The sequence below is a fragment of the Sprattus sprattus genome, assembly GCF_963457725.1.
Source record: "Sprattus sprattus genome assembly, chromosome: 7".
NCBI lineage: Eukaryota > Metazoa > Chordata > Actinopteri > Clupeiformes > Clupeidae > Sprattus > Sprattus sprattus.
Genome location: NC_137926.1, coordinates 28,554,306 through 28,579,498, shown reverse-complemented (window position 1 = coordinate 28,579,498; position 25,193 = coordinate 28,554,306). Strand labels below are relative to the sequence as shown.

At 37.9% G+C, this 25,193-nt stretch overlaps 3 protein-coding genes across 3 annotated transcripts; 2 read left to right on the top strand and 1 right to left on the bottom strand.

The window, feature by feature from the left end:
* Window positions 1–3,760: 3,760 nt before the first annotated feature.
* LOC308368035 (patatin-like phospholipase domain-containing protein 2) lies at window positions 3,761–8,695 on the top strand (the record flags this gene model as incomplete). The annotated part of the gene is made up of 9 exons (XM_080842079.1): window positions 3,761–3,947; window positions 4,904–5,136; window positions 5,326–5,391; window positions 5,740–5,949; window positions 6,032–6,092; window positions 6,224–6,424; window positions 8,050–8,176; window positions 8,341–8,439; window positions 8,530–8,695. The coding sequence occupies 9 exons, from the start codon at window positions 3,761–3,763 to the stop codon at window positions 8,693–8,695; spliced, it is 1,350 nt and encodes a 449-aa protein (XP_080698205.1).
* Window positions 8,696–9,619: 924 nt separating this feature from the next.
* Window positions 9,620–22,072, bottom strand: LOC308367794 (uncharacterized protein). The gene is made up of 21 exons (XM_080841783.1): window positions 22,020–22,072; window positions 21,551–21,619; window positions 21,232–21,425; window positions 20,946–21,133; window positions 20,736–20,805; window positions 20,504–20,639; window positions 20,234–20,316; window positions 19,073–19,167; window positions 18,695–18,866; window positions 18,446–18,556; window positions 18,219–18,295; window positions 14,576–14,631; window positions 13,645–13,799; window positions 13,198–13,493; window positions 13,011–13,080; window positions 12,777–12,912; window positions 12,588–12,670; window positions 11,833–11,927; window positions 11,577–11,748; window positions 11,302–11,472; window positions 9,620–11,186 (listed from the first exon to the last, which is right to left on the bottom strand). Exons 2-21 carry the CDS (start codon window positions 21,601–21,603, stop codon window positions 11,074–11,076), a joined length of 2,526 nt encoding a protein of 841 aa, XP_080697909.1. The 5' UTR covers window positions 21,604–21,619; window positions 22,020–22,072; the 3' UTR covers window positions 9,620–11,073.
* A 1,312-nt stretch (window positions 22,073–23,384) lies between these two features.
* uqcc6 (ubiquinol-cytochrome c reductase complex assembly factor 6) lies at window positions 23,385–24,627 on the top strand. Its single transcript, XM_080842024.1, has 3 exons — window positions 23,385–23,489; window positions 24,139–24,279; window positions 24,380–24,627. The coding sequence occupies exons 2-3, from the start codon at window positions 24,172–24,174 to the stop codon at window positions 24,467–24,469; spliced, it is 198 nt and encodes a 65-aa protein (XP_080698150.1). The 5' UTR covers window positions 23,385–23,489; window positions 24,139–24,171; the 3' UTR covers window positions 24,470–24,627.
* Window positions 24,628–25,193: the final 566 nt, after the last annotated feature.

The following is a 25,193-nucleotide window of genomic DNA, read 5'->3' as shown; positions in this document are numbered from 1 at the left end:
ACTGTGTCTGACAGAAGTCTCCAATTCCAGTTTCCACCATTCAAACACAGTTGTGTCCAGTGAAGACCTGATATTGCCTTTAAAAAGTAGCAAAAGTTATATAATCCCTTGAAAAGGTAAAGTTTTCTCGATCATGGTGGGTATTATTTGTGGGGAAAATAGTAACAATCTATAAAAGAAATAATTTGCGTAACTAACACTATAGAAACTTAAAAAAAAAAACATTCAATGAAATGAAAAAGTTATTATTTTCTTCTGTATTTTTGTCATTTTTAGATTTGCAATGATTGCTGGGCTATATGTATGTTTGTTCATCTGACGAGACGGTACGATATAGCTAGTCTCTCAATTTGCCAAGATGCTGACAGTGGCAACAGCAGAGCGACCCTTTTCCAAAATTAACCTCATTAAGACCTACCTGAGGAGCAGGAGAGGCTGAATGGTCTGGCTATCCTGTCCATTGAAAAAGCAATAATGCATCACCACTTTTATGTTTGAAAGGCATCTTTTCGGCTTGCAGGCCTGCTGTGTACAGTCAACATGTCGGTCTTGACGTTCAGATTTTGCGCCTAAACAAGCTATATCGTATTGTCTCATCACCGGACAACAACATACATATTACCCAGAAATCATTGCAAATCTTTAAATGACAAAAATAACAAAGACTATAAGAACTTGTTCATTTCATTGAATCTTTTTTTTATAGTTTCTATAGAGTATGTAAGATAAGCATATCATTTTGTTATAGATTGTTACTTTTTATACCACAAATAATACCTACCATGATGTAGATACGTTTACCTTTTCAAGTCTCTAGCTAGCATTACATACTTTCTTGAATGCATTTCCAGGACTTCTCTGTGTTTATGCTGCTGAAACTGGAGTCATAGACTTCTATCAGACGCAGCGTAAGAGGGTGACGGCATCAATTTAGACATAACATGTCTATGGGCCCCCAAGAACTGTGGGCCCAGGTTTAACCACACCTGCTGCACCCTTCAGTTAAGGCCCTGTCCCCAAATGTTATGAATACATTAAAACATCTTATTTTATAAAGAACTTTTAAGAGGATCTGCATGAAAAGACAGTTGAATAATAGTGTTATAATGAGACTTAAGCAGTTAAATAATGTTGTTTGCTTGGTATTTCTCAGTGAAATTGAAGGGGATTTGATGTACAATAGACATCAACTGGATGTACATTTTACTGAAATAGCTGGTTTTATAGCATAATGGTCATGCAAAATCAGCATAAATCCAATGTTAAATGTACTGGTTTACAATGTAATATTATACATTATAAACTGTTAAAGATACATATTGCTCTGTGAAGATGGTTACGATTTGGCAGTATTATTTACTGAATTATTCTGGCAACCACAGCTGCCAGTTTTTTCCAGTAAAAACAACAGGATTTGTTTTACAGTATAGCATAGCAGTGATGTAAATATAGCTAAAGTTCAATGTTGAATATACAGGCTTAAAATGTTACATTTACTGTACAAACTTGTCCAATATAACATAACAGTGACGTAAATACTGCTCAAATCCAATGTTGAATATACAGGTTTTGCTTTGGATTGCTCTGGCAACTCAGCTGCCAGAATTTTCCTGTAAAAACGATGGCAGTTTTTTTACAGTGTACATGAGGTATCCTATCACTTTACTAAAATTCTCGTGGACAGCTAACGTTGGCCTTAAAAACTGATTAGCAGCTAGCCCAGGGGGGAGTTGAATACCCCCTGCTTACTGCCTCAAACCACAGGGCTACGTTTCATATTACACATCGTCGCGATTTTTTTCCCACCTTGTGATTAGTTACACATCCTCCAAAGACCCGTGCTGCTCTGTGGTGAAATGAAACATTTCCACATTCAACAAATAAGGAAAGGATTCCAGAGTTAAAAGAAAAATATATATGTATACCGGGACTTACCTATTCATGTAACGATCGAAAGGATCTGGAAATAGCAGGATTATGTCATTTTTACCGTTACAACAAGTATTTTAAATAAATAAATGATCAGTGCAGAATGGTGCTAGCTACACTCACTCTAACTTGAAAGGACGCTCAGTGGTTGCTATAGAAACAACCTAGCCGCGTCCAACCACTCTGGAATGCTAGTGTTGCCATCTGTCTAGACACTACAGACAGTAAAAAGAAGGCCCTGACGACTTGTTTTCTCATGAGATAGCTAGGGCCATATTGCCTTCCTTGCTTTCTGATGAAATGTAGTGATTTGAATAGAGATAGAGATATTCCTTTCAACTTCTCACTGACCATCCCCTGGTAAAGAGAAAGTTTGAAAATACTGCATGCTTTAGTCAACCTGTAAAAGCGCAACTTGAACTTATATGTCAATAGTTCATTCCAGTTTTAAGTCACCTGAGAGGACAACCAATGTAATGACCAAGGGCTGGACCTGGATCTTGAACCTGTCATAGAAGGTTATGTCTGAAAAAGTTTGACTGCGGTTGTCTTCATCAAGTATATGGCCTACAAGAGGCACTGGATAGCACCCAGGACCCAACCTCAGTTAATTAAAAAAAAAAAAAAAAAAGGGAAAAACTATGCCGCAGCCTTTGCGAAACAGTGCAGCATTGCTCTTAAATACAAAAATATGTCTGCCCAACTTTCAACCCAACTGTGACCAATTGTCAATTACGATAAATGCAAAGGAAATACAAATAATGCATTTCTCAATAATGTAGAGTGTTGATGTATTTTTCCATTTTTTTAATGATAGAGACAGATGAGTCACATGAGTCACACAACAATGGTTACACAAGGAGTGGGTATATCCTGACCTTAAGACTAAACATGCATAATGGACTATGAGTTCCACATCATATGATCAAAAGATGATATCTCCATTCTGTGGTTGGATGCCTCCCTCCTTCAGTGGCATTGTGAGTTTCATACCTTAAGAGGTTATTTACTGCTTGGCTGATAACCCACAGTGACCTATTAAACTATGGCTTTCCGGTGATTGCGAAAATATGTTGTCAGTGTTTTGTTATAATCACCCTATTATTATTCTCTGACATGACAAGGAAACCAAAAAACTAGGAATAGTTCATCTGAATCAGAAACAGCCAATGACCTGAATGGCCAATTTAAGGTGTTCAAACAAAGGAACAAGGCTAAAACAGCTGATATCAATTTGCTTGGCTACATGAATGAGAACCTGTTCGGATAATTGTGTCCAATAAAACGTCACTGATCCATATCTCTGTCTCAGAAAAGGACAACCTGTCCTTTTGTAAAAATGAAGAACACCATCACTATCATGCAATCTCTGGTGATAGTGGTGGGAATGATAAAAATACATAGTCTCTGGATTCCTTAGGCTAATAGGAATATATGTATTCCATTGTTGGTGTTATATTAACGTTACGTTAACATACAGTATATGCCTACAAAAACTAACATTTTGAAGTGAAGATATTGACAATTGGGAGTTAATGTATACGGCCGATGAATGTATACATAACATTGGTTACAGCAGGTGACAACCGTCAGGAACTAACTTTATAATTTGATTCATTTCGAAACTTTGCAGCTCCTGAATGGTGGAGATATTGGGAAATTGGGCTACTGGGCTGCCTACCTATCAACCTTTTGCCCCATGGTCAGATGGCAAGATCCTGTTCTCCTCAAAGTGAGGCTCAAAGTCTAACGCATATCATGACGGTCCCTTTAGCGACGGCCACAGAAACAATTTTGTTCAGCAACGTTGTTTAACCGCCTAAGATTCGAGATGTTTGAGACGAAAAATGGATGGGATATCTCAGTTGCTGGCTGTGGTTTTATGGGTGTTTACTATATCGGTGTGGGAAGCTGTTTACAAGAAAGAGCCAGTTATATACTTGATGATGCCACCAAGATCTGCGGCGCCTCGTCGGGTGCCTTGTTCGGGGCCGCAATTGTATGTAACATTTCATTGGGTAAGAGGATTTTTGTTTCGCAGCAGAAACATTGCTTAAATGTAGTCACTTGTCAGTCGTTAGGAAGAGTGAAAACTGACACATAGCCTACATGTCAACAATGTGTTTCATAAACTGTAAACTTAATTAGCCTATATGACTGTCTTGTGATTAAAATAATAGAATAGACTTTATTTGTCATTGTGCATTAGATACACAACTAATTTGTTGTGCAACCACTATTAAACACACCAGTACTGGTGTTAATGTTAACAATTTACCATATATAAAACATTTTTTTTAAATCGGCATTTTATTGGATTGATGGGTAGAAAATGGCTCAAAACGCCATCTACTGGTTTAAATCAGCAATGAACCTGTCAAAGCCAATCCTAACATAGAGGCAACTGGTTGGTACAGATCTAGATCATGAAATGTATATGTTGTTAACGCCGTCTTATCAATTAAATATACTGTGTGAAACTCCTTATTCGAGGAAACAAACGCACCACCACCTCACTTAACTGTTATTTTAACTGTTAGTTTAAACTACTTTTTCTAAGAAGCTTTAGATTTATCCCAAGAGTAATTGGTAGCCTGTAAAGCTATGCAAGCTAAGAAGCTTCCCCAACACAAGGAACCCCCCAAGCCAGAGCTTAAGGGTTATGTTCAGTTATGCAAAGACCAGTTCACAGTGGTATTGCAAGTAAGTGTTCATGAAACATAATATTACTCTCCACTTAGCTCAGAACATGATTGTATGCCACATACCTGTGTTTTGAAATTGGCACAATTTGGCAACATGGGCAGAGTTGTATGTGTAAAAAGCAAAATGTGAGTTAAGATGAAGTTTGAAAATATATGGATTGTATTCTGGCATGTAAAATAATTGTGGTTAGAAACACAATTGGCATTTGACACTAATAATCAAATTAAACAATGAGTGCACTGGTAACAGTAAGCCTTCCATCCTAAAGACAAAACCTTAGCCATCATGATGGAGTCGGCCAAAATGGCCCGCAAGCGAAGTCTTGGTGCCTTACACCCTGCATTCAACCTGATCAAGCTTGTTCATCACTTCATGGAACGTGAGCTACCAGACGATGCCCATCTGCTTGCCAATAATCGGCTCTTTGTGTCCCTGACTCGAGTGTCTGATGGACAGAACTTGCTGGTGTCCCAGTTTGACTCCAAGGAAGACCTCATGCAGGTAATATAGGGAGTGTGGCAATCAAATCACCCTGTCATTAATGATGACTCATGTTTATGTATGACTCATTGCAGCAACACAGATTTTTTGTTCGAGGATATGTTTTCTACCTGTGTAAAACAAACTCTGATTGCCATTATATTTATTCATATTTTGTCTGTAGAATGTTGCATTCATTTTTATGTGTAGGCTCTCACCTGTAGCTGCTTCTTCCCTCCATTCTGTGGTTGGATGCCTCCCTCCTTCCGTGGCATTGTGAGTTTGATAACTTAAGAGGTTTTTTACTGCTTGGCTGGTAAGTGACAGTGACCTATTACATTATGGCTTTTTTTCTGTGAATGGGAAACAAAGTTATCAATGTTTTCATAATTAAATAACCCATATTATTACTCTCCGCCATGACAAGGAAACCAAGAAACTCTAGGAACAGCCAATCTGAGTCAGAAATCAGTAAAGGCTAATGACCTGAATGGCCAGTTCAAGGTGTTCAAACAAAGGGACAAGTTTAAGACAACTGATGAGAAACATGTTTGTATAATGGTGTCTAACGAAAATAGTTTCTGATCTACACAAATGCTTTTTGATTTATTTATATCCACTCAGCGGTACGTAGATGGTGCAGTCAGTGACAACCTGCCCTTAGGTAAGCTGAAGAATACAATCACTATCTCGCCATTCTCAGGTGAAAGTGACATCTGCCCGCAAGAGAACTCCTATTACTACCACAAGGTGCAATACAACAATGTCAGCATTCAAGTGAACTTCAGCAATATGTCTCGGGTGGCCGGTGTGTTCTTGCCCCCAGAGCATGAGGTAAAAGAGAATACAGGTTATTTGTAGTTATATGTCCATTTAATGCAGCATATGAGTAAAAAAGTGTGATGATGTACCGTAGGTTCTTGAACAAATGTGTCGAGATGGATACAGAGATGCACTGCGATTCCTTCATGAAAACAGTAAGTATGATAAGTGAGCAATGTTATATATCATTGCTTTTAAGAACAGAGGATAGAATTGATTGTTTTAGTAACTATTACAGGATTCATGTTTGTTGTTGGCTTTTTATTGACTAAAAAATCTCTCTCAGACCTTTTGAAACTGGATCCATTACCTGAACTGTCTTTAACTGAGGGATCTTCCACACCGATGTCCTGCAATGAAGTTAAGCAATTATCAGACACTGAAAATAAAGAAATGAATTGCAATACCATATGCAAGAAGAGAAGTCATCTTCAACACAAGCAGGATGACAAGTCTACAAACTCACTTCCGGCTCCTATTGAAAAAGGTAAAGTGTGTTTGTTTCAGAACATCTCCTCTCTTATGAATGTACTAAAACACACTGCTTAGTGGTCACTTGACATTTCAAAAAAGAACATTAAAACCAAATGAGGGATTGGGTATTTGGCAGTATCAAAATATCAATGACATAAAAATACAAAAACAAAGTGGGACAGTATCAGTCATAATAATATATTGATGTATATGGGCCATTCTACCGAATTCGTGTAATATGCAGTCCCTCAACAATAAAAACTATTTACAAAACAATTAGGTATTTAGGCATAGATAATTAATTAGAAAATGTAATGGTCTTTATAAACCCAATGCATTGCATGAGATAGTGATAAGCTAAATATATACAAAATCATCATTTATAAGGTACTTTCTATTGGGAAGTAGCTGTCCCCAACCCTGACATCTAAATTTCAATGCCTTTAAATAACACTTTACATTTTTTTTAGATTTTTTTCAATGATTTAATTTCAAAGACCTTTATGATTGGGTTGAAACAGAACTTGGAATATTTAGATTTATTGTGGGTTTCATTTTTAAATCAATTTACTATACTCAAAAAATCATGTCCCTAGTTTTCATGTCACTACCGAAACACAAGAGTTTTAGTCCATTGGCTGAGCCTTTGTTTTAGCCACGACTCTGCATTTTTGACCATGCAGTGACACTGCATCTCTGTCCCTCATGGTTGAATGGTAAGTAGCTAAATCCCATAGTTTTTATATAAATGTGTTCCAAAGTCTGAAAATCGACGTGTAACCTTAAGAATTGTCACTACCGAAACGCATGTTTTCTTCAATTAAGTAAACCTTTTGGGGATTCATGGAAAATCTTATGTTTGTATGTGTGTTCACCTCTTCAAAGATGTGTTTGCAAGCCGTGTGCTTGCTAGAATTCTTTATTTATGCTTAAAGTTAGCTAGAATTGTCACTACCGAAACAGTCACTACCGAAACATATGGTAGTGACCAGATGATTTTGGTAGTGACAAAATGAAATGGTAAGTAGTTCAATCCCATAATTTTTAAATAAATGTGTTGTGTGGACTAAAGGGCGGCCCAGAGCACCTTTTGGATGATTTTGGCAGAGAAATGAAAATCCATCCAACAGTGCAGTCACTACCGAAACAGTGCAGTCACTACTGAAACAGAGTAATTGAACTTGAAAATTTGGTAAAAAAATAATTTCTATGGCTTTCATTGTGAAAACCTTCAAGAAATATTTGTAAAAATACTCTTCAGAGAAGGGAAGGAAACACAATCTGAACAGGTCAATAATAATACTTTTTTACTATAGTAAATGTGATGTTTCGGTAGTGACAATTTTTGGAAGAGGAAAAACATTCCAACACATTCTGAAAATACAATATAAAACTTGACTGTTCTTTTACTAGATATGTGTACTTTAGATATGGTACAATATACATATGGACAAAGTTTTGGGAATAAACCATAAAAAAATTCAAAATATATCCGACATGACTTTGCATCAATTCGGTAGAATGGCCCATATATATGTGTGTGTGTGTGTATATATATACAGTATACTGAATAATAGATCACCAACCCCTAAAGGAAAATGTGTGCAGTGTCTAATGGTTAGTTGCTATGTTCCTTAGTGATGTCTGACTCATGTGGGGGAGCTCCATATGCTGCAACAGGACAGTTCCGCCTGATGCGACTGCTGGTCCAGATCTTGATGCTCTGCATCCTGCCTCTGGAGTGGGCCTTTGCCTTTGTTTACAGGTATGATGTTTATATAGATGTGATGGCAACTTCTCTTTTAGTGTGTTGGGTCTTTTTTTTTCTTTCTTTGTAGCTGTCTTTCTTAATAGCACTTCACCATTTTCAGTATATTTCCACACAATTTTGCTCTACAATATTTGTATTTTGACATGTTGGTATATCAGATTGATTGAGTGGGCCCCAGAGATTACCTCCGATATAAAGTGGCTGTGCAGCCTAATTTGGAACCTTTGTCGTCTGAAAGGAAAAGGAACACTTACTGGGTAAAGACACAATATTTTACATCAACACATTTGGTTTGCACTTAAGTATGAAGAGATGGAATAAGAAACGTTTCCTTATATTCTCTGCAGAAACAAATGCCAACAGATGAGCAGTCTTGATGAGCAGGAGTCTTCCCATCAAAGTGTGCCTGAATGGGATGCCTCAGGTGAACCATTGTATCCCGCCACTAGTCTACATCATCTGCCTTCAAGTGCCATGCAGCATAACCAGTCAGACCAGCCAACTGACCAATGACCATCTCCGTGGTAATCTTACCAGTTAATGAGGATTTGGCAGCTGGAATAAAATGTTCTAATCCATTGCTTGTTTTTGATGATCTCCATATACGCAGCATATAAAACAGAGGATGATGACTGCACTGCTGACGTGGGTAAACATATCCGGACACCACCGTTGTCAGAGCTGCACTGAAATATTCACAAGCAGTGAATATAGAAAACATTATGCTATGCATACGCTTTGCTATGTTAAAATACTTTAGAAATGGTCAAATAGTACTTTTACACTCTTGACCACCAAATACAATTGATCGGCAAGAAAAAAACGAAAAGCAACTCCCAGTAAACATGTCGTGTGTGTTGCTATGAATGTTGACGATGATTGTTCCCTCTGCTAAATGACTAAATGTAAATGTTGACTATGAAAATGTAAAAGTATCTGTAGACAGAATTATAAAATGTAACATAATGCTAGTAGCTTACAGGCATCTTTCATTTGTGCAATAAAATATTTTGTAAACAAACAAGTCTGCATTTCCTGTCTATGAAATTGAAGTAACATTGAACCAGACAAGCAAACAATATCAAGACAGTAACCCAGTTTGAGTAACTAAAACAAAGATATTGTTTGTCAGACTTAAGACAGGATTGTGATGCCCAATGTCCGTTAATTATATAATAAAAAATGGTCTGGGTGGTAAATTGCATTCCTGTTTTTTGCATACACATTTCTCAATCAGGCTGTTAGATTACAACTGGGATGTTTCTGATAAATTGCATTAAAAGAGTAATTTGTTATTTAACATCTGAAAAATAATATTTTTGGGAAAAGTATTCCCTACTGAAACAGAATCTTAATAAAAGCATACTGATTACTGTTGTACTGTCTCTCCATGTCTGTTCCACACTTATCAAGTTCAATAAGTGGTTAGTCTGCAAGTACTGAAAAACAGTCTTTTAATTAACGGCATTGAAAATTCAAAAGAAAAACAATGAAAATGACAATAGAAATAGCACCCATTAATGTGCGAACCACAAAAGGCTTGTGATCTAAACCAGTTTTCGACAGTTTGATAAATTGACCTGCCAATGTTTATCAGTGAAACCCTGGGCAGGAGTTTAGAGGCAGTGAAGTGGTGTTAAAAAGTGTCCATTCCAGAAGAGTGTGTAAATAATCATTCAGTTAGCACAGACCACTATCTGGCTAATATGGTCTTGTACATTTAAAATGTTACCCTTTTTTTAAGGAGGATAAGACTACCAACATGATTCTTCAGAGCTGGCTTTCACACACTACACAGCACAGTGTTCCAGAGACAACAAATGCAGCATTGGTTTTTCAGATTGAAGATGTATTAGATGCTTCCTTTAGGTAGAAATTGCAACCGTTACATTAAGACTTCCTAATATTCGAGAAGCCTTAACTGATTATACCTTGATTTAAAATATAAGAAGACCATTTTAAAGAATTCAAAAAATTATTCTACACTTTATTTCACTACAGGTACACTTCTCTATTTGCATATACTAAGAAATGAAAACACAATATTGTGTTGTACCTTGTCCATGTAACACGTCACAGAAATGTTCAAAAGCATAAAACCTTGTTTGCTTCGACATTTGCAGCAACCAACATGAAACGTGGTCATTTAAATAGTGGACATTTTCCAAAGAGCGTGCCACAATCAAGTACTATTCCCTGATATTATATGATAACATTAAAAATATAGCAGTGCTTAACCAGCCACAAAGGAAACAAGGGGTGTTATTTCTACACCTGGATGAGGAGAAAACTGAAACATGTCATGCCAATGTAAAGTAACATTATTTCCATACATAAAAAATTTCCATTCATTAAAAATTAGGATTTTTTTTCCGTTTACAAATTGTCTCATCATTACCCAAAAGGCATTGTTTAAAAAAAAAAAAAAATGTTTGCACCACTCAACAGAAAAAAACCCTACTTCCTAAAGCTGACTATTTTAAAATCAAGGTAGAAATTGTGGAATTCATACAGTTTTTTCTATTTCTGATAAAGGGGGCATTCGTTTCCAAGAGTCTTCAGCTGGTGTTCTGAGGTACAGATACTTGCAAGGAAGGTAAGGGGTTGGAGATGAAGTTGATACAGCCTCTCTCAGTCTTGGTTCTTGGTCAGTCATATGTAACCCTAGTCTCCATCCAGTGGACTCTTAGATTTCCAAAAGACCTAACGATTCAAAAGAAGACCGGTCCAGGTTCCATGTCTACTCAGCTAGATTCACTCACAAACAAGACCCACCACTGGCTAGGTCGAGAGAGACTCCATCCAACAGGAGAGCACCACTGGCTATTCCTCTGCAACGACTCGCAAGCAAACCCCTATTCAGTCTGGTTTTAAGATGTTCCAATTGCGGATTATGAGGAGGCGGTTATGTCAGGAATCTGATCGTCAAAGGTTTGAGTCATCCACCGTCCATCGGGTACCACTCCTTCATCCACAGGGGGAGCAGAGGTTTTCTCTGCAGTCTCTGGAAATGGTCAGACCAAGAGTGCAGGCAAAAACAATGTGAGGCTACATCTGTTGCAAACTCTGACAACATCCAGCAACGTCTGAGTGAATTATTTCTGAAACGTTGCACTTACCTATCTCTGCATTGGACGAGAATGTGCAGTGACCATTGCTCTGTCCAGCCTCGGCTTCTGCCCCTGCCCCTGGCCCTGGCTCGGCTCCTGGTTCAACATACGCACCGCCATAGGCTGCCTCGTAACCAGGGTCGTACGCCTCCTCTTTGACAGCCATCCTCTTGGCATCCTCTGTTACCAGACACGAACACACACACACAAACAAAAAGCATTAGAATATGGCTGATAATAGTGCAAACCATACTGACTTCTATACCAACATCCATCATCCTCACCTTTGGCCAAGCCCAGGTCAAAGGAGTAATGGATTTCTTCCACCTCTTTTGGCTTAGCCTGACCCTTCAGTTGGTCTCGTAACTCCCTCAGCTTAATATAGAAGTGCACTTTGTCCTGGGCACGTGGGAACTGGGCACATCGAGCACTAGAGGAAGGCATCAGGTACAAGGCCTGCAATTTGTTGGCAGAGGGCAATGGTTATAAAAGCAGATGCTATTCGTGAAAATAAATTAATAAGAAAATAAGATATTTTACCGTTTCACAGTCAGGAATCCTATGTTCCTGCAAGCCAAAATCACACTTCTTTGGCTTCTTTCCAAAGATCTCCCTGCAGAACATCTCATAGATACCTTTAGGAGATGGAGTCAGGGGAATTATGAAGATAAATGTGAGCACACCCACAAAACTACTTATACTTACACTTTAAGACAAAACAATGGGGCATTACAATATTATGTTTATGTCCTTCAGAGCTTGAAGAGTTTGTTATTGTTATTTGTTGTTTTGTGTACAGTTGAAGTAGGACATTTAGATACACTGAAGTTGAAGTCACTAAAACTCAGATTTCATGTTTACAAACTATAGTCGGTTAGGACATCTTTCATTTTTCAGACAGAAAATGCTTACAGGCAGATTATTTCACCTACAGTGCACTTTATCACAATCCCAATCCGTTTTTATACACTAAATTGAATGTGCCTTTAAACAAATTGGAAAAATCCAGAATATTGTGTCATGGCTAATTGACATAATTTGATTCGGTTGGAGGTGTGCCTGTAGATATATTTTAAGGCCTCTCGACGATTGTTCTGAGATTTCGCATTCTTTCATTATCCTAACTAGGGAAAGTTTTACTATGGTTAAAGGAATACTATGATTACTGAGTTTAAATGTATTTGGCTAAGGTGCATGTAAACGTCTGACTTCAACTGTAATGTTAGAAATTAAGTTTGATTTGAGGGCCAACCTCAATTTGCATGCAATATGTACAACCCAAAGTGAACACTTACATTTTCCATTGAAAACTGCTATGAGAGGCTTGAATTTTTTCAGTTTCTCAACCAAAATTTTGCCTCCCTCACGGAGTTCTTTACTGAGAAAAAAAGGAAAAATAAACACATATAAATAATTAAATAAAATACAAACACAAAGGGAGCTTCAACAAATGAACTATCAAGTTCTTTCTCTTTAGGTCTTACGTTGAAAGATCTTTGCTTCCTGGTGTGGCACGTTCCACCATGTTGGTGAAGCCAATTCCATATTTATCAGGCAAGCTGTCATCAGCTGTGTGATTGAGTAGTTCATCTGTGAAGCCAGACAGGAACAGGCACTTCCCTAGTAAGGAAAAAATAAATCAGCACGTTCCCAATTCACTAACATATTGTGCATTAAGAACAAGACGTTTTCGCCTTTCTAAAAGACATAGCACTTACAAAAATGATTTCCTGGACCAGGAAACCATCTTCCCATCCAAGCTGCCACTAGTCCAGGATTTATTCCAATCTTGAGTAGGTGACAAGAAACACACATATGAAGATCTGTAAACCCCCCATAGTAGCCACAGATGTAATTTTTTTACTTAACCAACTTAACGTAACCATTTCAATATTTGCCACTTACAATCACATAGTCCAGATTTTCTTTGAGGATGTCTGGGAGTGTCCTGGTCAGGACCTCCTCCTCCGACATGCCTTTGAAGCGATCCCTCTTCTTCTTCACTTTCTTGAACGTCTCATCAATCTTCTCCTGGCCATCTACACCCTCTGTGGCACCGTTATCCAGCTTGGCCTTTTTGGGCTTTGGGCCTGGTTTGGCTTTTGGTTCAGGCTTGGGCTTTGGCGGTGGTTTGACCTTTGGCGGTGGTTTGGCCTTTGGCTCTTTACTGGCTGCACGCCCTCTCTTTCCCTTTGTAGGTGCTTTAGGGAATGAAGCAATTGAGTTATTTTCAATAATTGTAATGATTGAGCATTTTAGGCATCAAACACAAGTCATATCTATTTTTTTTTTTTTTTTTTTAAATCGGCAGTCATTTTCATTACAACCATGTTAAAATAAAAAAACAGCCACCTTGCTGAGAGGCTTGTTGGACCAGGGCCTGTGGTTGGCCAGGCATCCCCATCATAGCCCCATTGTCCATGGTGCCGTCCATGTAGTCTGCACCGTTTCCCAAGTGAGGGTACTGGGCCTGTAATGTCTGCAGGTGCTGCTGTGCAGCGTGAACCCTGTTCACACAAGAACACAAAACATCCCCATCCTTCAATATTGGAGTTCAACTGGATTAGAAGTGTTATTTCTACAAACTTCCCTGGTACCCTTTTCCCTCCTGCAGAATACAAAAATGACTGTCATGTCTATGTAATTTAACAAATGTTCTTTTAAAAGAACAAAATTCAGTATTTGTTGACATCAAAAACACTTACTGCCTTACAACAGTGATTTTATTTTAAAGGGAAGATGAGAGATAATGAAACAAAGACCAGGTTGCATAGAACTCGCAAAAATATTGGGAGACATCTTTCAGTGTTCTTTACTAGAATTACAAATTTAACCTAGGTCTAGAGGAATTTTTTATGACAACAAAAAAACTACAATTTGCACCTCAAAGAAATGTCTCATTATGTAGATGACTTGAAATGTAATAAATACCAGGTGATACCAAACCATTCCTTTTAAAAACATTCCCCCTTTTCCTATAAGTGTATATGCAAATATAATTCAATTGACTATCCTACTGGAGCCAGACAGCAGCCACATGGCCAACACAGTATGAACCTTTAACATGATACAATTCACCCGCACACAATCATCAATATCCGAATTAAAAATAACGAGAAAAACCCCTATTTATCAACTTCGCGCGTAGCAGTTTCAGAAAGTATGCCTGTCTCCTCTGGGTTAGATCTATATGAATGCAAACATGTCCTTTCCAAAGAATTTGCCAAATGGAGGGAATTGACCGTTCCTGTGCCACTGGTTGACAAAGGGGGAGAACACTCACCAGTTCTGTAGATATTCCGAGGGGACAGGCACAGATCCATAACGCCTCTCTTCCATCTTTTAAGGGGGATGTCAAATTAGTTCATATTCATTGTAATATTTCAATATTAGAGGGAATATACGAATGCTGGGATCATTACCCAGATGCTTTGTTTATAACAAACTGCTAACTAGCTGATCATTATTGCTTAACTGTTTTATTTGTCCCCAATAAAGTTGTCTCTTAATCATATCTGAAAACGAAGCAACATATTAAGATGGCTTATCATTTCCAAAGATAAGTCCGAGAGTTTAAAAAAAAAAAAAAAAAACAGAAAAGAAAAGAAAAGCCCAATAATTGAGAGCCAACACAGGCGACATTTAAGCGACTTTAACTTAGCGTAACGTCACATCCTCCATTGATGCTGTTAGCTTACCTAGCATAGCCGACGAAACTGTAAGATTTTTTTTACCGAGATGTTTCCACATTTTAGCGCATGAAATGTCTTAATGCCTAGTTACTTATTATCCAAATGTTAAAGGCTATCACGGATAGCGTTCTCTCTACCACCAGCGGCAGAGCAAATTGTTAGGTCATTGCAGGAATGAATGGGTTTCTAAATGATGACATTAACTTTGCTAGCTGGCTAGCTTGCTCGTTAGCTAGCATCTGATAGCCAGCTAGCGAAGTTGCTTGCTGGCATGATAGCTCCATGAGAGACACCAGAAATGTTAAGACAGTTTAACTGTTATTGTTAAAATGATACGTACCGTTTGAACGTTCAAGATAGTTTGTTAATATACATGCAATTGTTTAAGGTACGATTCCTTAAAATGTAATTTACTGGGAGGAATCCTATAGGGGACTACCCATATATTCAACAAAGAGACTGCAAGGAGCAGATCAACTTTGACACGAAGACGTACCAAGTGTAAAAACAGGGTATAATATTAGACAAAACATATATGTTTTAACATAACGTCGTTGGAACATATGGAATGAAAATATAACAAATATGTTATTTAAAATGTGTATCTTCAAAAAAAAAAAAAATAGAACATCTATTTTTTCCTCTCAATTTGAACGACTAACAGTAAATGCTTTCACCCATGTTCATCTTGGTTTGATCTACGCAGACGTTGGAACTCGTGGCTTGTTACCCATTGGCTACATTTAGATGACTACAATTCACTGCAGATACTGTGTAGCCTAATAGTTTGAGAAGAGGAAATGTCTTACTTTATATATGATCTAAACGGAGTTCTGTGAACGTTATGTCTGTATTATATTTAAATTAAATCATCAACTTCAGTATTTCATTTTGATATGAGCTGAAGTTAGCTTATTAAAGTGCATATTGCCTTAGACTGTTTCAAAACATCTGATCACGTTTTTTTTACGATTCAGTTCTTTAACTTCAGTTCTTAAAGTCTTTTCATTAGATCCATAGGATCCGACAAATTATCTTGGTACATATACCTAGCAAAATTTGATCTGTAAAATAGTTACTTTGGTCAATATGAATCATTGGCTTGTTTACTATTAGCTACATTAGAATAGAATACCCATTGAATGTAAAATATACTTTTTTTAGCCCTCTCTATGGACAGATGCAGAACATTTTCGCATTTGTGATGAGTAGGCCGTGTTTATTTCTGCCATTCTGCAGTTTGTAAAGGAATTATATGATTCATGACCAATTCACAATGACTAGAGTAGCTTTGACTATTTACTTGTGAAATCGACCTTAACTCAAAAAAAGATTTGGTCATGTTGACATGTACATCTCACAACTTGTGTTACCAATTTGTTTTATTGAACCAATGATTACCCTTGATTAGCAATTGCAACAAAATCACTATATCCAAGTCAGCAATACTCAAGAACTCCAGCCCAACCCTTATGTAGTTATAGAGACCTGGAGAGAATGACAAATATATTCATTAATTTCAACGGCTAATGCTATGCTAGCAATTGCAGCCCAGGAAGTATGCAAATCACAGCAAACATCATGGTGCTGTTCGGTTTTGGCACCAAAATAAACAAAATAGCATTAGCTGATAAAGCACATTATTGATGGCCACAGTAACCAGAACACTCTACTCACTGGCCATGGTTCCTGCATGATTGAAACCAACGTATGGAAAACAAAGACCATGGCACCAATCTCACCACCTGAGGCTTCAAAGCTTAACACAAATTGCCTACTGTGTATGAAGATGACATTTACCCTTTACCGTGCATCCGGAAAGTATTCACAGTGCTTAACTTAACTGTTATAGCCTTATGCTAAAATGGTTTAAATTCTGGTTCAAGTCCGGGCTCTGGCTGCATGGGCCACTGAAGGACATTCACAGAGTTCCCCGGATCTGTGCCTCGATATCATCTGGTCTTGCAGGTCTAAAGACAATTCCTTGGACTGCATGGCTTGGTTTGTGCTCTGACATGCACTGTCAACTGTGGGACCTTATATAGACAGGTGTGTGCCTTTCCAAATCATGTCCAATCAACTGAATTTACCACAGGTGGACTCCAATCAAGTTGTAAAAACATCTCAAGGATGATCAGTGGAAACAGGATGCACCTGAACTCAATTTTGAGTGTCATGGCAAAGGCTGTGAATACTTATGTACATGTTTTATTTTTAATAGATTTGCAAACATTTCCCCAAAACTATTGGTGTAGAATTTTGAGGGAAAAATGTGTTTTTATCCATTTTGAAATAAAGCTGCAACATAACAAAATGTGGAAAAAGTGAGGCGCTGTGAATATTTTCCGTTTGCACTGTACATAGGCCTATGAATGCAATGCACAAACTAGGGGGAGCTAACTTTTTTTGTAAGTGTATGCACATAACGCTTGGCAGATAAATCTAAGACCCATTACTGACTTGTATACAGTTTATTTTAATCAGACAATAAAAGTAAATGGCAACAGCGGTTGGCTATTGTACTAGTCTGGTTCTGAGGTATTGTCAAGAAACTTAGGTGAAAGAACGTGAGAAACCGCATGATAGAAACACTAGGCTACCATAGAGCTGTTCCCCTGAGGTAAATAATAATTTAAGAAAGTAACAGTACAATTGGAAGGAAGGAGAGTTACATGGATGTAACTCGTCGGTCCTTTGTAAACATGTAACGACAGTCAATCAAAATGACTACCAACGTGGTTTGATGTCATGTCAGACAAGATATAATTCAGCCTTGTACTTATGGTGGTTGTTATCCAAACACATTTGGATATTTAATCACAGTATAAATGAGGTTTGAACAGTGACGGTCCACTTTCATTGATGGATTTTGTCAGACATCAAAACTTTCTCACTTACACCACATTCAAGTAAAAAATACAGGTACTGTTCCACTTTACATCAATGTCAAAGTACAAATAAAACACTTTCATTCCTTAAATAGATAGAAAAGTCTTACATATTACAAATGGCATCCGTCAGAGTTACAAAATCATATTTTAAAGTTAACAGCTCCAAAGGGAGGAATCCTATAAAGTCAGGCGTGTACTGGCATTCTTTTTGCCCCCTCCAAGGTAACCACATGCATTATGAGGGTGGTGAAAACTGAAAAACAGTCTAGATGGTTTGCTACAGACTTGTTTCAGGCTGATTCATGTCTTACTGCTGTGCAATCATCTACTGGCTTGTATGTGCTCCGTTGAAGGCTGTGTAAGCCGTAGATGTGCCAAACTGCAAGGGGTCACTGTCTTGGTTGCCATGATAAAGTGCACCTGTTACATTAAAAAAAATGGTTAATGGTGTTCTTTCCTAAGTACTGTAAAGCAAATGACAAAAATAAAACTGAATTTGGACTGAAATTCTTACTGTTTATATATAATGGTTTTGACTAGAATGAGTTAGTAGTTGTTTCTTACCCATACCTTGTGAAGAGTAGTTGCTGGTCCCTTGGTCTGTCCCTGGCCAGGGCCCACAGGCAGTCTCATACCCCGGATCTGGGGTCTCTTCTTTGATGGCTATCCTTTTAGCATCCTCTGTTTTTAACATATTGTAAAGAAAATATTTATTGAGCATGTATAGTCACACATGGAAGACAGACAGATATTTTGTATACGAATGACAAGTTGTATTTATTTATGAACTGATTTGTGCACATAACCAATTTTCCATACCTTTAGCCAATGATAGATCAAAAGAGTACTGAGTCTCCTCAATTTCTTTATTTGGAACAACACCCTTCATCTCATCCCGCAGCTCCTTGAGCTTAATGTAGAAATGTACTTTGTCCTGAGCACGGGGAAACTGGGCACAGCGGGGGCTTGATGACGGCATCAAATAGCACACCTAATTAAAAAAAATGTCAATGTTGGTCAGCATCAACCTGCACTCTTGCATGCCTTCATCTAACGCGCGGCTTCATTTCAACAGTGAGATGCGCATTGAAGGATGTGTCAAGATCAAAGCCACTTTATGGCAGAACTGAATGCTTCATTTACATACATTATGCCAAACCTGATACTAGCATGAATAAATACAAATACAATTCTTACTGTATCTGTGTCCGGGACCTTGTATGGCTGCAGGCCAAATTCAAGATTCTTTGGCGTTATTCCAAAGATTTCTTTGCAGAAAATTTCATAAATACCTGTGAATAAAGCAAGGCAATCTTGTTTTAAAAAAAAGACAATTTAACAGAAAAGGTCACATTTTTGAAAGTGCTAGACATTTAAGGACAATGGGCCTCATTCTCGACAGCAGTTGGGAAGACTTTCCGAAGGATTTCTGAAGGAACTCCACTTCGGAAACATTTATGAAAACATTTGCATTCTCCATAGTTTTTTCTTCTGAACTTCAGACAACTTTCAGAACTCGAAATAGCAGTCGTAACTCTGCCGGGATCTTCTCAAATGCGATTCCACGGGCCATCTTGTGGTTATTTGAGGAATCGCGTTGAGGAATGACATTTGAAAAAACTCTGTATTACAGTAAAAGGGTTAACGGTTGAATTTGTGAGAACCCGTTGGTGATTGCGTTCACGTCAACTCTACAGACATCCTCGGAATAAAATAATAAATACGAGTATATTTGTATCATTAACAATTACGTTTCACATTTATAGTCATAATTCTACGAGGTAGTATTTATTGTTACACTAGGTCTATATGGCTCGTAGCTTGACTATTCTCTCCCTTGTACGTCACTTTGGACAAAGGCCGCATCTGCTAAGTGACTGAATGTGAATGACATGAACACTGCAAATGTAAGTGAATAAATAAATAAACACTAAACCCAATCTCTAAGACCTAAAGCATGAATTTATTGCATTTTATACTACTACTCGTGGCCAGTCTGTTTTACGGACTTCGGACGTTCAACGTAATACAATATCTCCACCTTATTAATGAACACCTGTTACGAGGTGGATTCGGGAGATTGCGACAGCTCACGTTTCTAAAATTGTGTCTCCTAATAAGGAGCTGGCAGGGCGTGTATGTATGCAAATCCACTTTCACGAGAACGCGCATCAATCTAAGAAACTAATCGGAAGGAACCCAGCTGAGAAGACTTCGGCTGCTTATGAACACATTTTCAAGCGTGCGGGAATGCAGCGGAAGCGTTTCTCTTACGTTGTTTTTGCGAAGTCGTGTAAGAAACATTTCTGAAGAATTACAGAAAAAGGTCGAGAATGAGGCCCAATGACATTATCTTACCTTTCCCATTAAAGGCGGCAATGCTCGGTTTGTATGTCTTGAGCTTTTCTACCAGCTGTCTGCTACCTTCACGAATCTCTTTACTGCCAGAAATCAACAAGTAATTCACAGATCAGGCACCATAATCCAAACACAATTTTTTACAAAAATGACAAACCAGTAACATGACAAAACTTCAGAACAGGTATAGCACTGAAGTAGTATGGTAATCCAGACAGATGCCACTCTGGCTGTTTTGATATTACTGTTTTAAAAAACATTCATACATACCTTGAGAGATCTTTGCTTCCAGGTGTGGTTCTCTCCACCATGTTGGTAAAGCCAATTCCATACTTCTCTGGCAGGGTATGATCATGCATGTAATTGAGCTGTTCATCACTTAGGCCAGCCAGGAAAAGACACTTCCCTGATGACAAATGGCACAAATTCAAATGACACATGTGAACACATTACAATGCTTAGTACATTTAACTATAAATAGTGTATAAAATAAGATACACACAGAAATGATTTCCTGGATTTGGATAATGATGTCCTTTGTAGGCTGATAGAAGTCCTGGATTAATTCCAACCTAAAATGCAATTTGTATGTCAACAATAAAACAATCAACAACTGTCAAAACGTCAACTACAAAAGCGGCAAAGGCACAACATGACATTGTATTATGAACTGTATAGTAAATAAGGTGAAAGATCTTGACAAATAACTTACTATCAATATGTCAAGATTGTGGGCGATGATATCGGGCAGGGTTTTTGTCATCACTTCTTCAACTGACATACCATTGAATCGATCAAGAGTCCTTTTTGCCTTCTTGGCAGTGTTGTCAGTTTCAGCAACTGGTTTACCATCCTCAGTTCTGAGTTTTGGAGGTCTACCTCTCTTCTTAGCAGGGGGTACTAGCAGATATACAGACAATTGTTTAGATTAAGATAATATGATATTGATAATATGATCACCTTCAGTGTAAATCTGTAGCCACAGAAGACATTAGTACCGATTGCGTTGTTCTGTGGCGGTGAGACAGGTCGTTGCGCCGAAAAAACATGGTGTTCAGCAGGTTCCCGATGGACAGTGAGTTCTGTCATATCTCGTTCTTCTCTACCATTGTCCATGTTATAATAGACATTATTCGTGTGATGATATTCGGTAGCTTCCGGTGCATGGAAATATGGCTGGCTGGTTTGATACCTATACAACAAATAACGTAAGAGAAACACAGAAAAATTAACCAAGGACAGGAAGTGATGGAAGAGAACACCGACTGGTGTCAACAGCCTTCACAACTATCTGCAACAACTCACAAGACAACTCACCAATATTGGAGATAATCCGTTGGAAGAGTCATTGATGCATTCTTTTCTTCCATCTTAATGGTGGTTTTACTTAAATAAATTAATATTCATGTTGGGGTTATTTAAGATGTTATCTGGGGCGCCTGCAAGCTAGCAGGCTTCATCTTTCTTTGTTCTCGCATATTATGACTATACAAGTTATAGGTGATTCAGTCACCAAATTGCATACTAAGAGTGAACATTCCGTTACTTTTTACTTGCAAAAAAATGGAAAAGCCGGACAACTTACCAAATATTATTGTGTAGCTATATAGCTTGCTACATCAATCATTCGTGGTTCACAGTTAAAAGGCTGATCGGTACCCCCAGCTTTATTCAGATGCTAGCTAGCTAGCTAACGTTAACACATCGACAACACATTTCCAGGGACTCTTTACGCGTTATGTAAAACCTAACAGCCAGAAATGTTAACAGAGATAATAACACTTACTTGAACAGGTTATAACCACAAAACCTCTCTGTTCATCGGAGGAAGGTTTGGCAACACAGACAACAGTAGAGGAAGACTTCTTCTTCTCCTTTGTTATTTGATAGTCATCTCATGGAACACTAGCGCCACTCTCTGGAATGGACTGACTAGATACTGAAAAATGTAAACTACTGCTCATAATAATAATAATCATAATAATCAACTTTATTTATACAGCACCTTTCATGCTAAATAATGCAGCTATAGATAACGTAAAAAGTACATGCACATAAAAATAGACATCAAATAAACATAAAAACTCAGATATAGTGCTGAAATGTATAATTATTTAAATTATAAAAATGTAATTCATAAAATGCATAGCATTAGATAGAAAATAAAACTGCAGAGGTGTATTTTATCTAACCCCCTAATATCACAAGTAAGACACACACAAAATGAATTCAATTAAAGGTATTTATACATATATAGTGCGAAGTGGTAGCTGGTTAAAGGCTTAAGCGAAGCTTAAATCTGAATCTAAAATAACACCAAAACTTGTAACCTCAGATTAAATCAAGGTAGTTAATTTCCCCAGATTATTAAACAGCATTTCTCTTTTGTTGTAGGTCCAACAAGTAGGATCTCAGTTTTGTCTTCGTTTAACTTGAAGAAATTATTGCTCATCCACATATGTATCGCCAAAAGGCAGGTAGTATGCTGAGTGTATTGCTGCAGCATCATTTGGTTCAGCAGAGATGTAGTTGCGTGTCATCTGCACAACTATGGAAACATATATTGTGTTCTCTAATGATGTCCCAAAGTGGCAGCATGTATAGTGAGAATAATAATGGACCAAGGCAGCTCCCTTGTTCAACCCCAAAGCTGATGTCATGTTTCTTAGACACATGCTCTCCAAGCCTGACGTAAAACGTTCTCCCTTTGAAGTATGTTCTGAACCATACAGACTCAAAAGTAACTTTTCAAAAAGATTCATTTGAATGTCATGATCAATAGTATCAATGCTATAGTAGTATGCTTATACTACTAAATACTTGCCCACACTTTCTCAAAAAGTTTCAGACGATCTGTCTGATTTAATAAATCAGTCTCTGCCAACTACAGTGAGAGAGAAATAGCTGCTGTTTCTGTTAATAGAAAATACGAATAGTAATAACACGCGTCCTCTGAAACTATATGTACTAGGCTTTATATTTATTGACTATGGGTGGTATACGATGTGTCAAGTTTGAAGTGGGTGTTTAATTAACTTGAGAGCTTTAACAGTCCAAAAAGATCGTGTGGAACAGTTGTTTTACTGCAACGCTCGCCAGCACACGTGGTGGCAGTAATTTGTTGGTGCGACCACTAGGTTAGAAGAAGACAGGTTGACGTCAGGAGATATCACATGGTCTCAGTAGCAGTGTGGGCTTTAAAGACACTAACTGTCTATAAACACAAGCCATTTACTGTCTATTTACAATCCGAACGGTAAGTTTGATCGTTTATCGTTATTAGGGTCACTGTCAACATTGAATTAATCTATATTTTTATTTGAGCCAATTTCTGGCTACAACAATATCGGCAAATCCATACTTGAAAGTCGTTGACATTGCTCATAGCCAGTTTGAGCAATGTTTATAAGTTCGGTTAAGTGATCTTCGTTACTGCTACACCAAGTAACAAATACAACGCAGTAGAACGTTCACCTTACAAGTCTACAACTATCCAAAGTTTAGACCAGTGTTAAACGTTATGCGTCCTCGAGAGGGGTCCGCTTGACGTTTCGTACAGAGGGTGTATGCGCGGTTATGTGCAGATATCCGTGGACCTCTACGCTACAAGGGCATCTGAACGTGAAAAGGCTTAACGTGGCATAATGTTCCAAAACATAATGAACTCTGAAAAAGCAGAGACCAAGCAGACTCAAGTCTAGAAAGTATAGTAATAACAACTACGTGTCTGTCATATCCGCGTTTGCGTCTGCAAAAGAGTATAGTCTAGTTAAAGTTATCCATCCTAGCTGGCCTGGCCATGATTGTAATGTTGTCCATCCTGTCCCTGTCCATGATATTTTTTCATAGTCTTTTGTGTTTTGTTATTACAATAGTTCTTACAAATAAATAATGGCTTTTTCCAGGTACCATCTAGCTGAGTAAGGCTGCTGTAAAACATGCCAGCTGGGGTGTCATGGCCGAGGTACCTGGGAATGTTTGGTGCTAGTATCCTCTCCATGTTTGCAGGGGCCCAAGTTGTTCATCAATACTACAGACCAGACCTGGTACACATTCTCCAACTTTGTGTTATTTTATTAAACTAACATTGTCACACGTGCTATGTGTGCAATATTTAACACAACCTGTTTCTATGTTTCTCTCAAGACGATTCCTGAGACGCCACCCAAACCAGGAGAGCTAAGGACTGAACTATTGGGGTTAAAACCAGTAGACAATGGCACTGAAAAGCAGTGACATTGCTGGTTTTACTTGTATATATGTACAGCACATATTGACTACCTCTATTAAATAGATGTAAATGGTTTCATTTTGTTCTGTGATCTCTTTACAGTACAACCATCTTGTTGTTTTTGCCAAAGTGTTTACAAATTAAAATATCACAACTAATCTAAGTTATGAGTCCAATCTCCTACCTTTGTCCATCATTTGCATGTCACAATGCGGTCAGACATAAAACTAACAACTCAAGGTATATGTTGACATATTTACTTGAAGGAGAAGCACAATGATCTCAGAATAGATGTAGGCAATGCAAGGTGCTTACAGATGGGAAACCATTTGAAAATGAATGACAACAGCATCAGGTCGTTAGTGGGCTTGAGATGGTTCCCAAACCAAGGGTTTTAGATGCTTTCTACCTCATTTTCAATCTAGTGCAATTTAACAGCAGCGTAGGAGGTAATATGGCTTTGGGGATGAGGACGACACATAGTTAGACTTGTCTACAACTAAGGTAATGGTAACCGTATATAACATGATTGTAAATACCAGCTGTACTTGCCATAATATTTTTACTACATCTGACTCTGGTGATGGCATATTCTTGAGAACCTACTCTTGAACATACAGAGTTCTTAATGCTGTAGTAGCTTTGAGTAACACTAGCCAGGCAAAATGGAGAAGCCGGCAAAAAAGTTCCAGTCTGCATCTAGGTCTCACATGTATACTGTAGATAGAA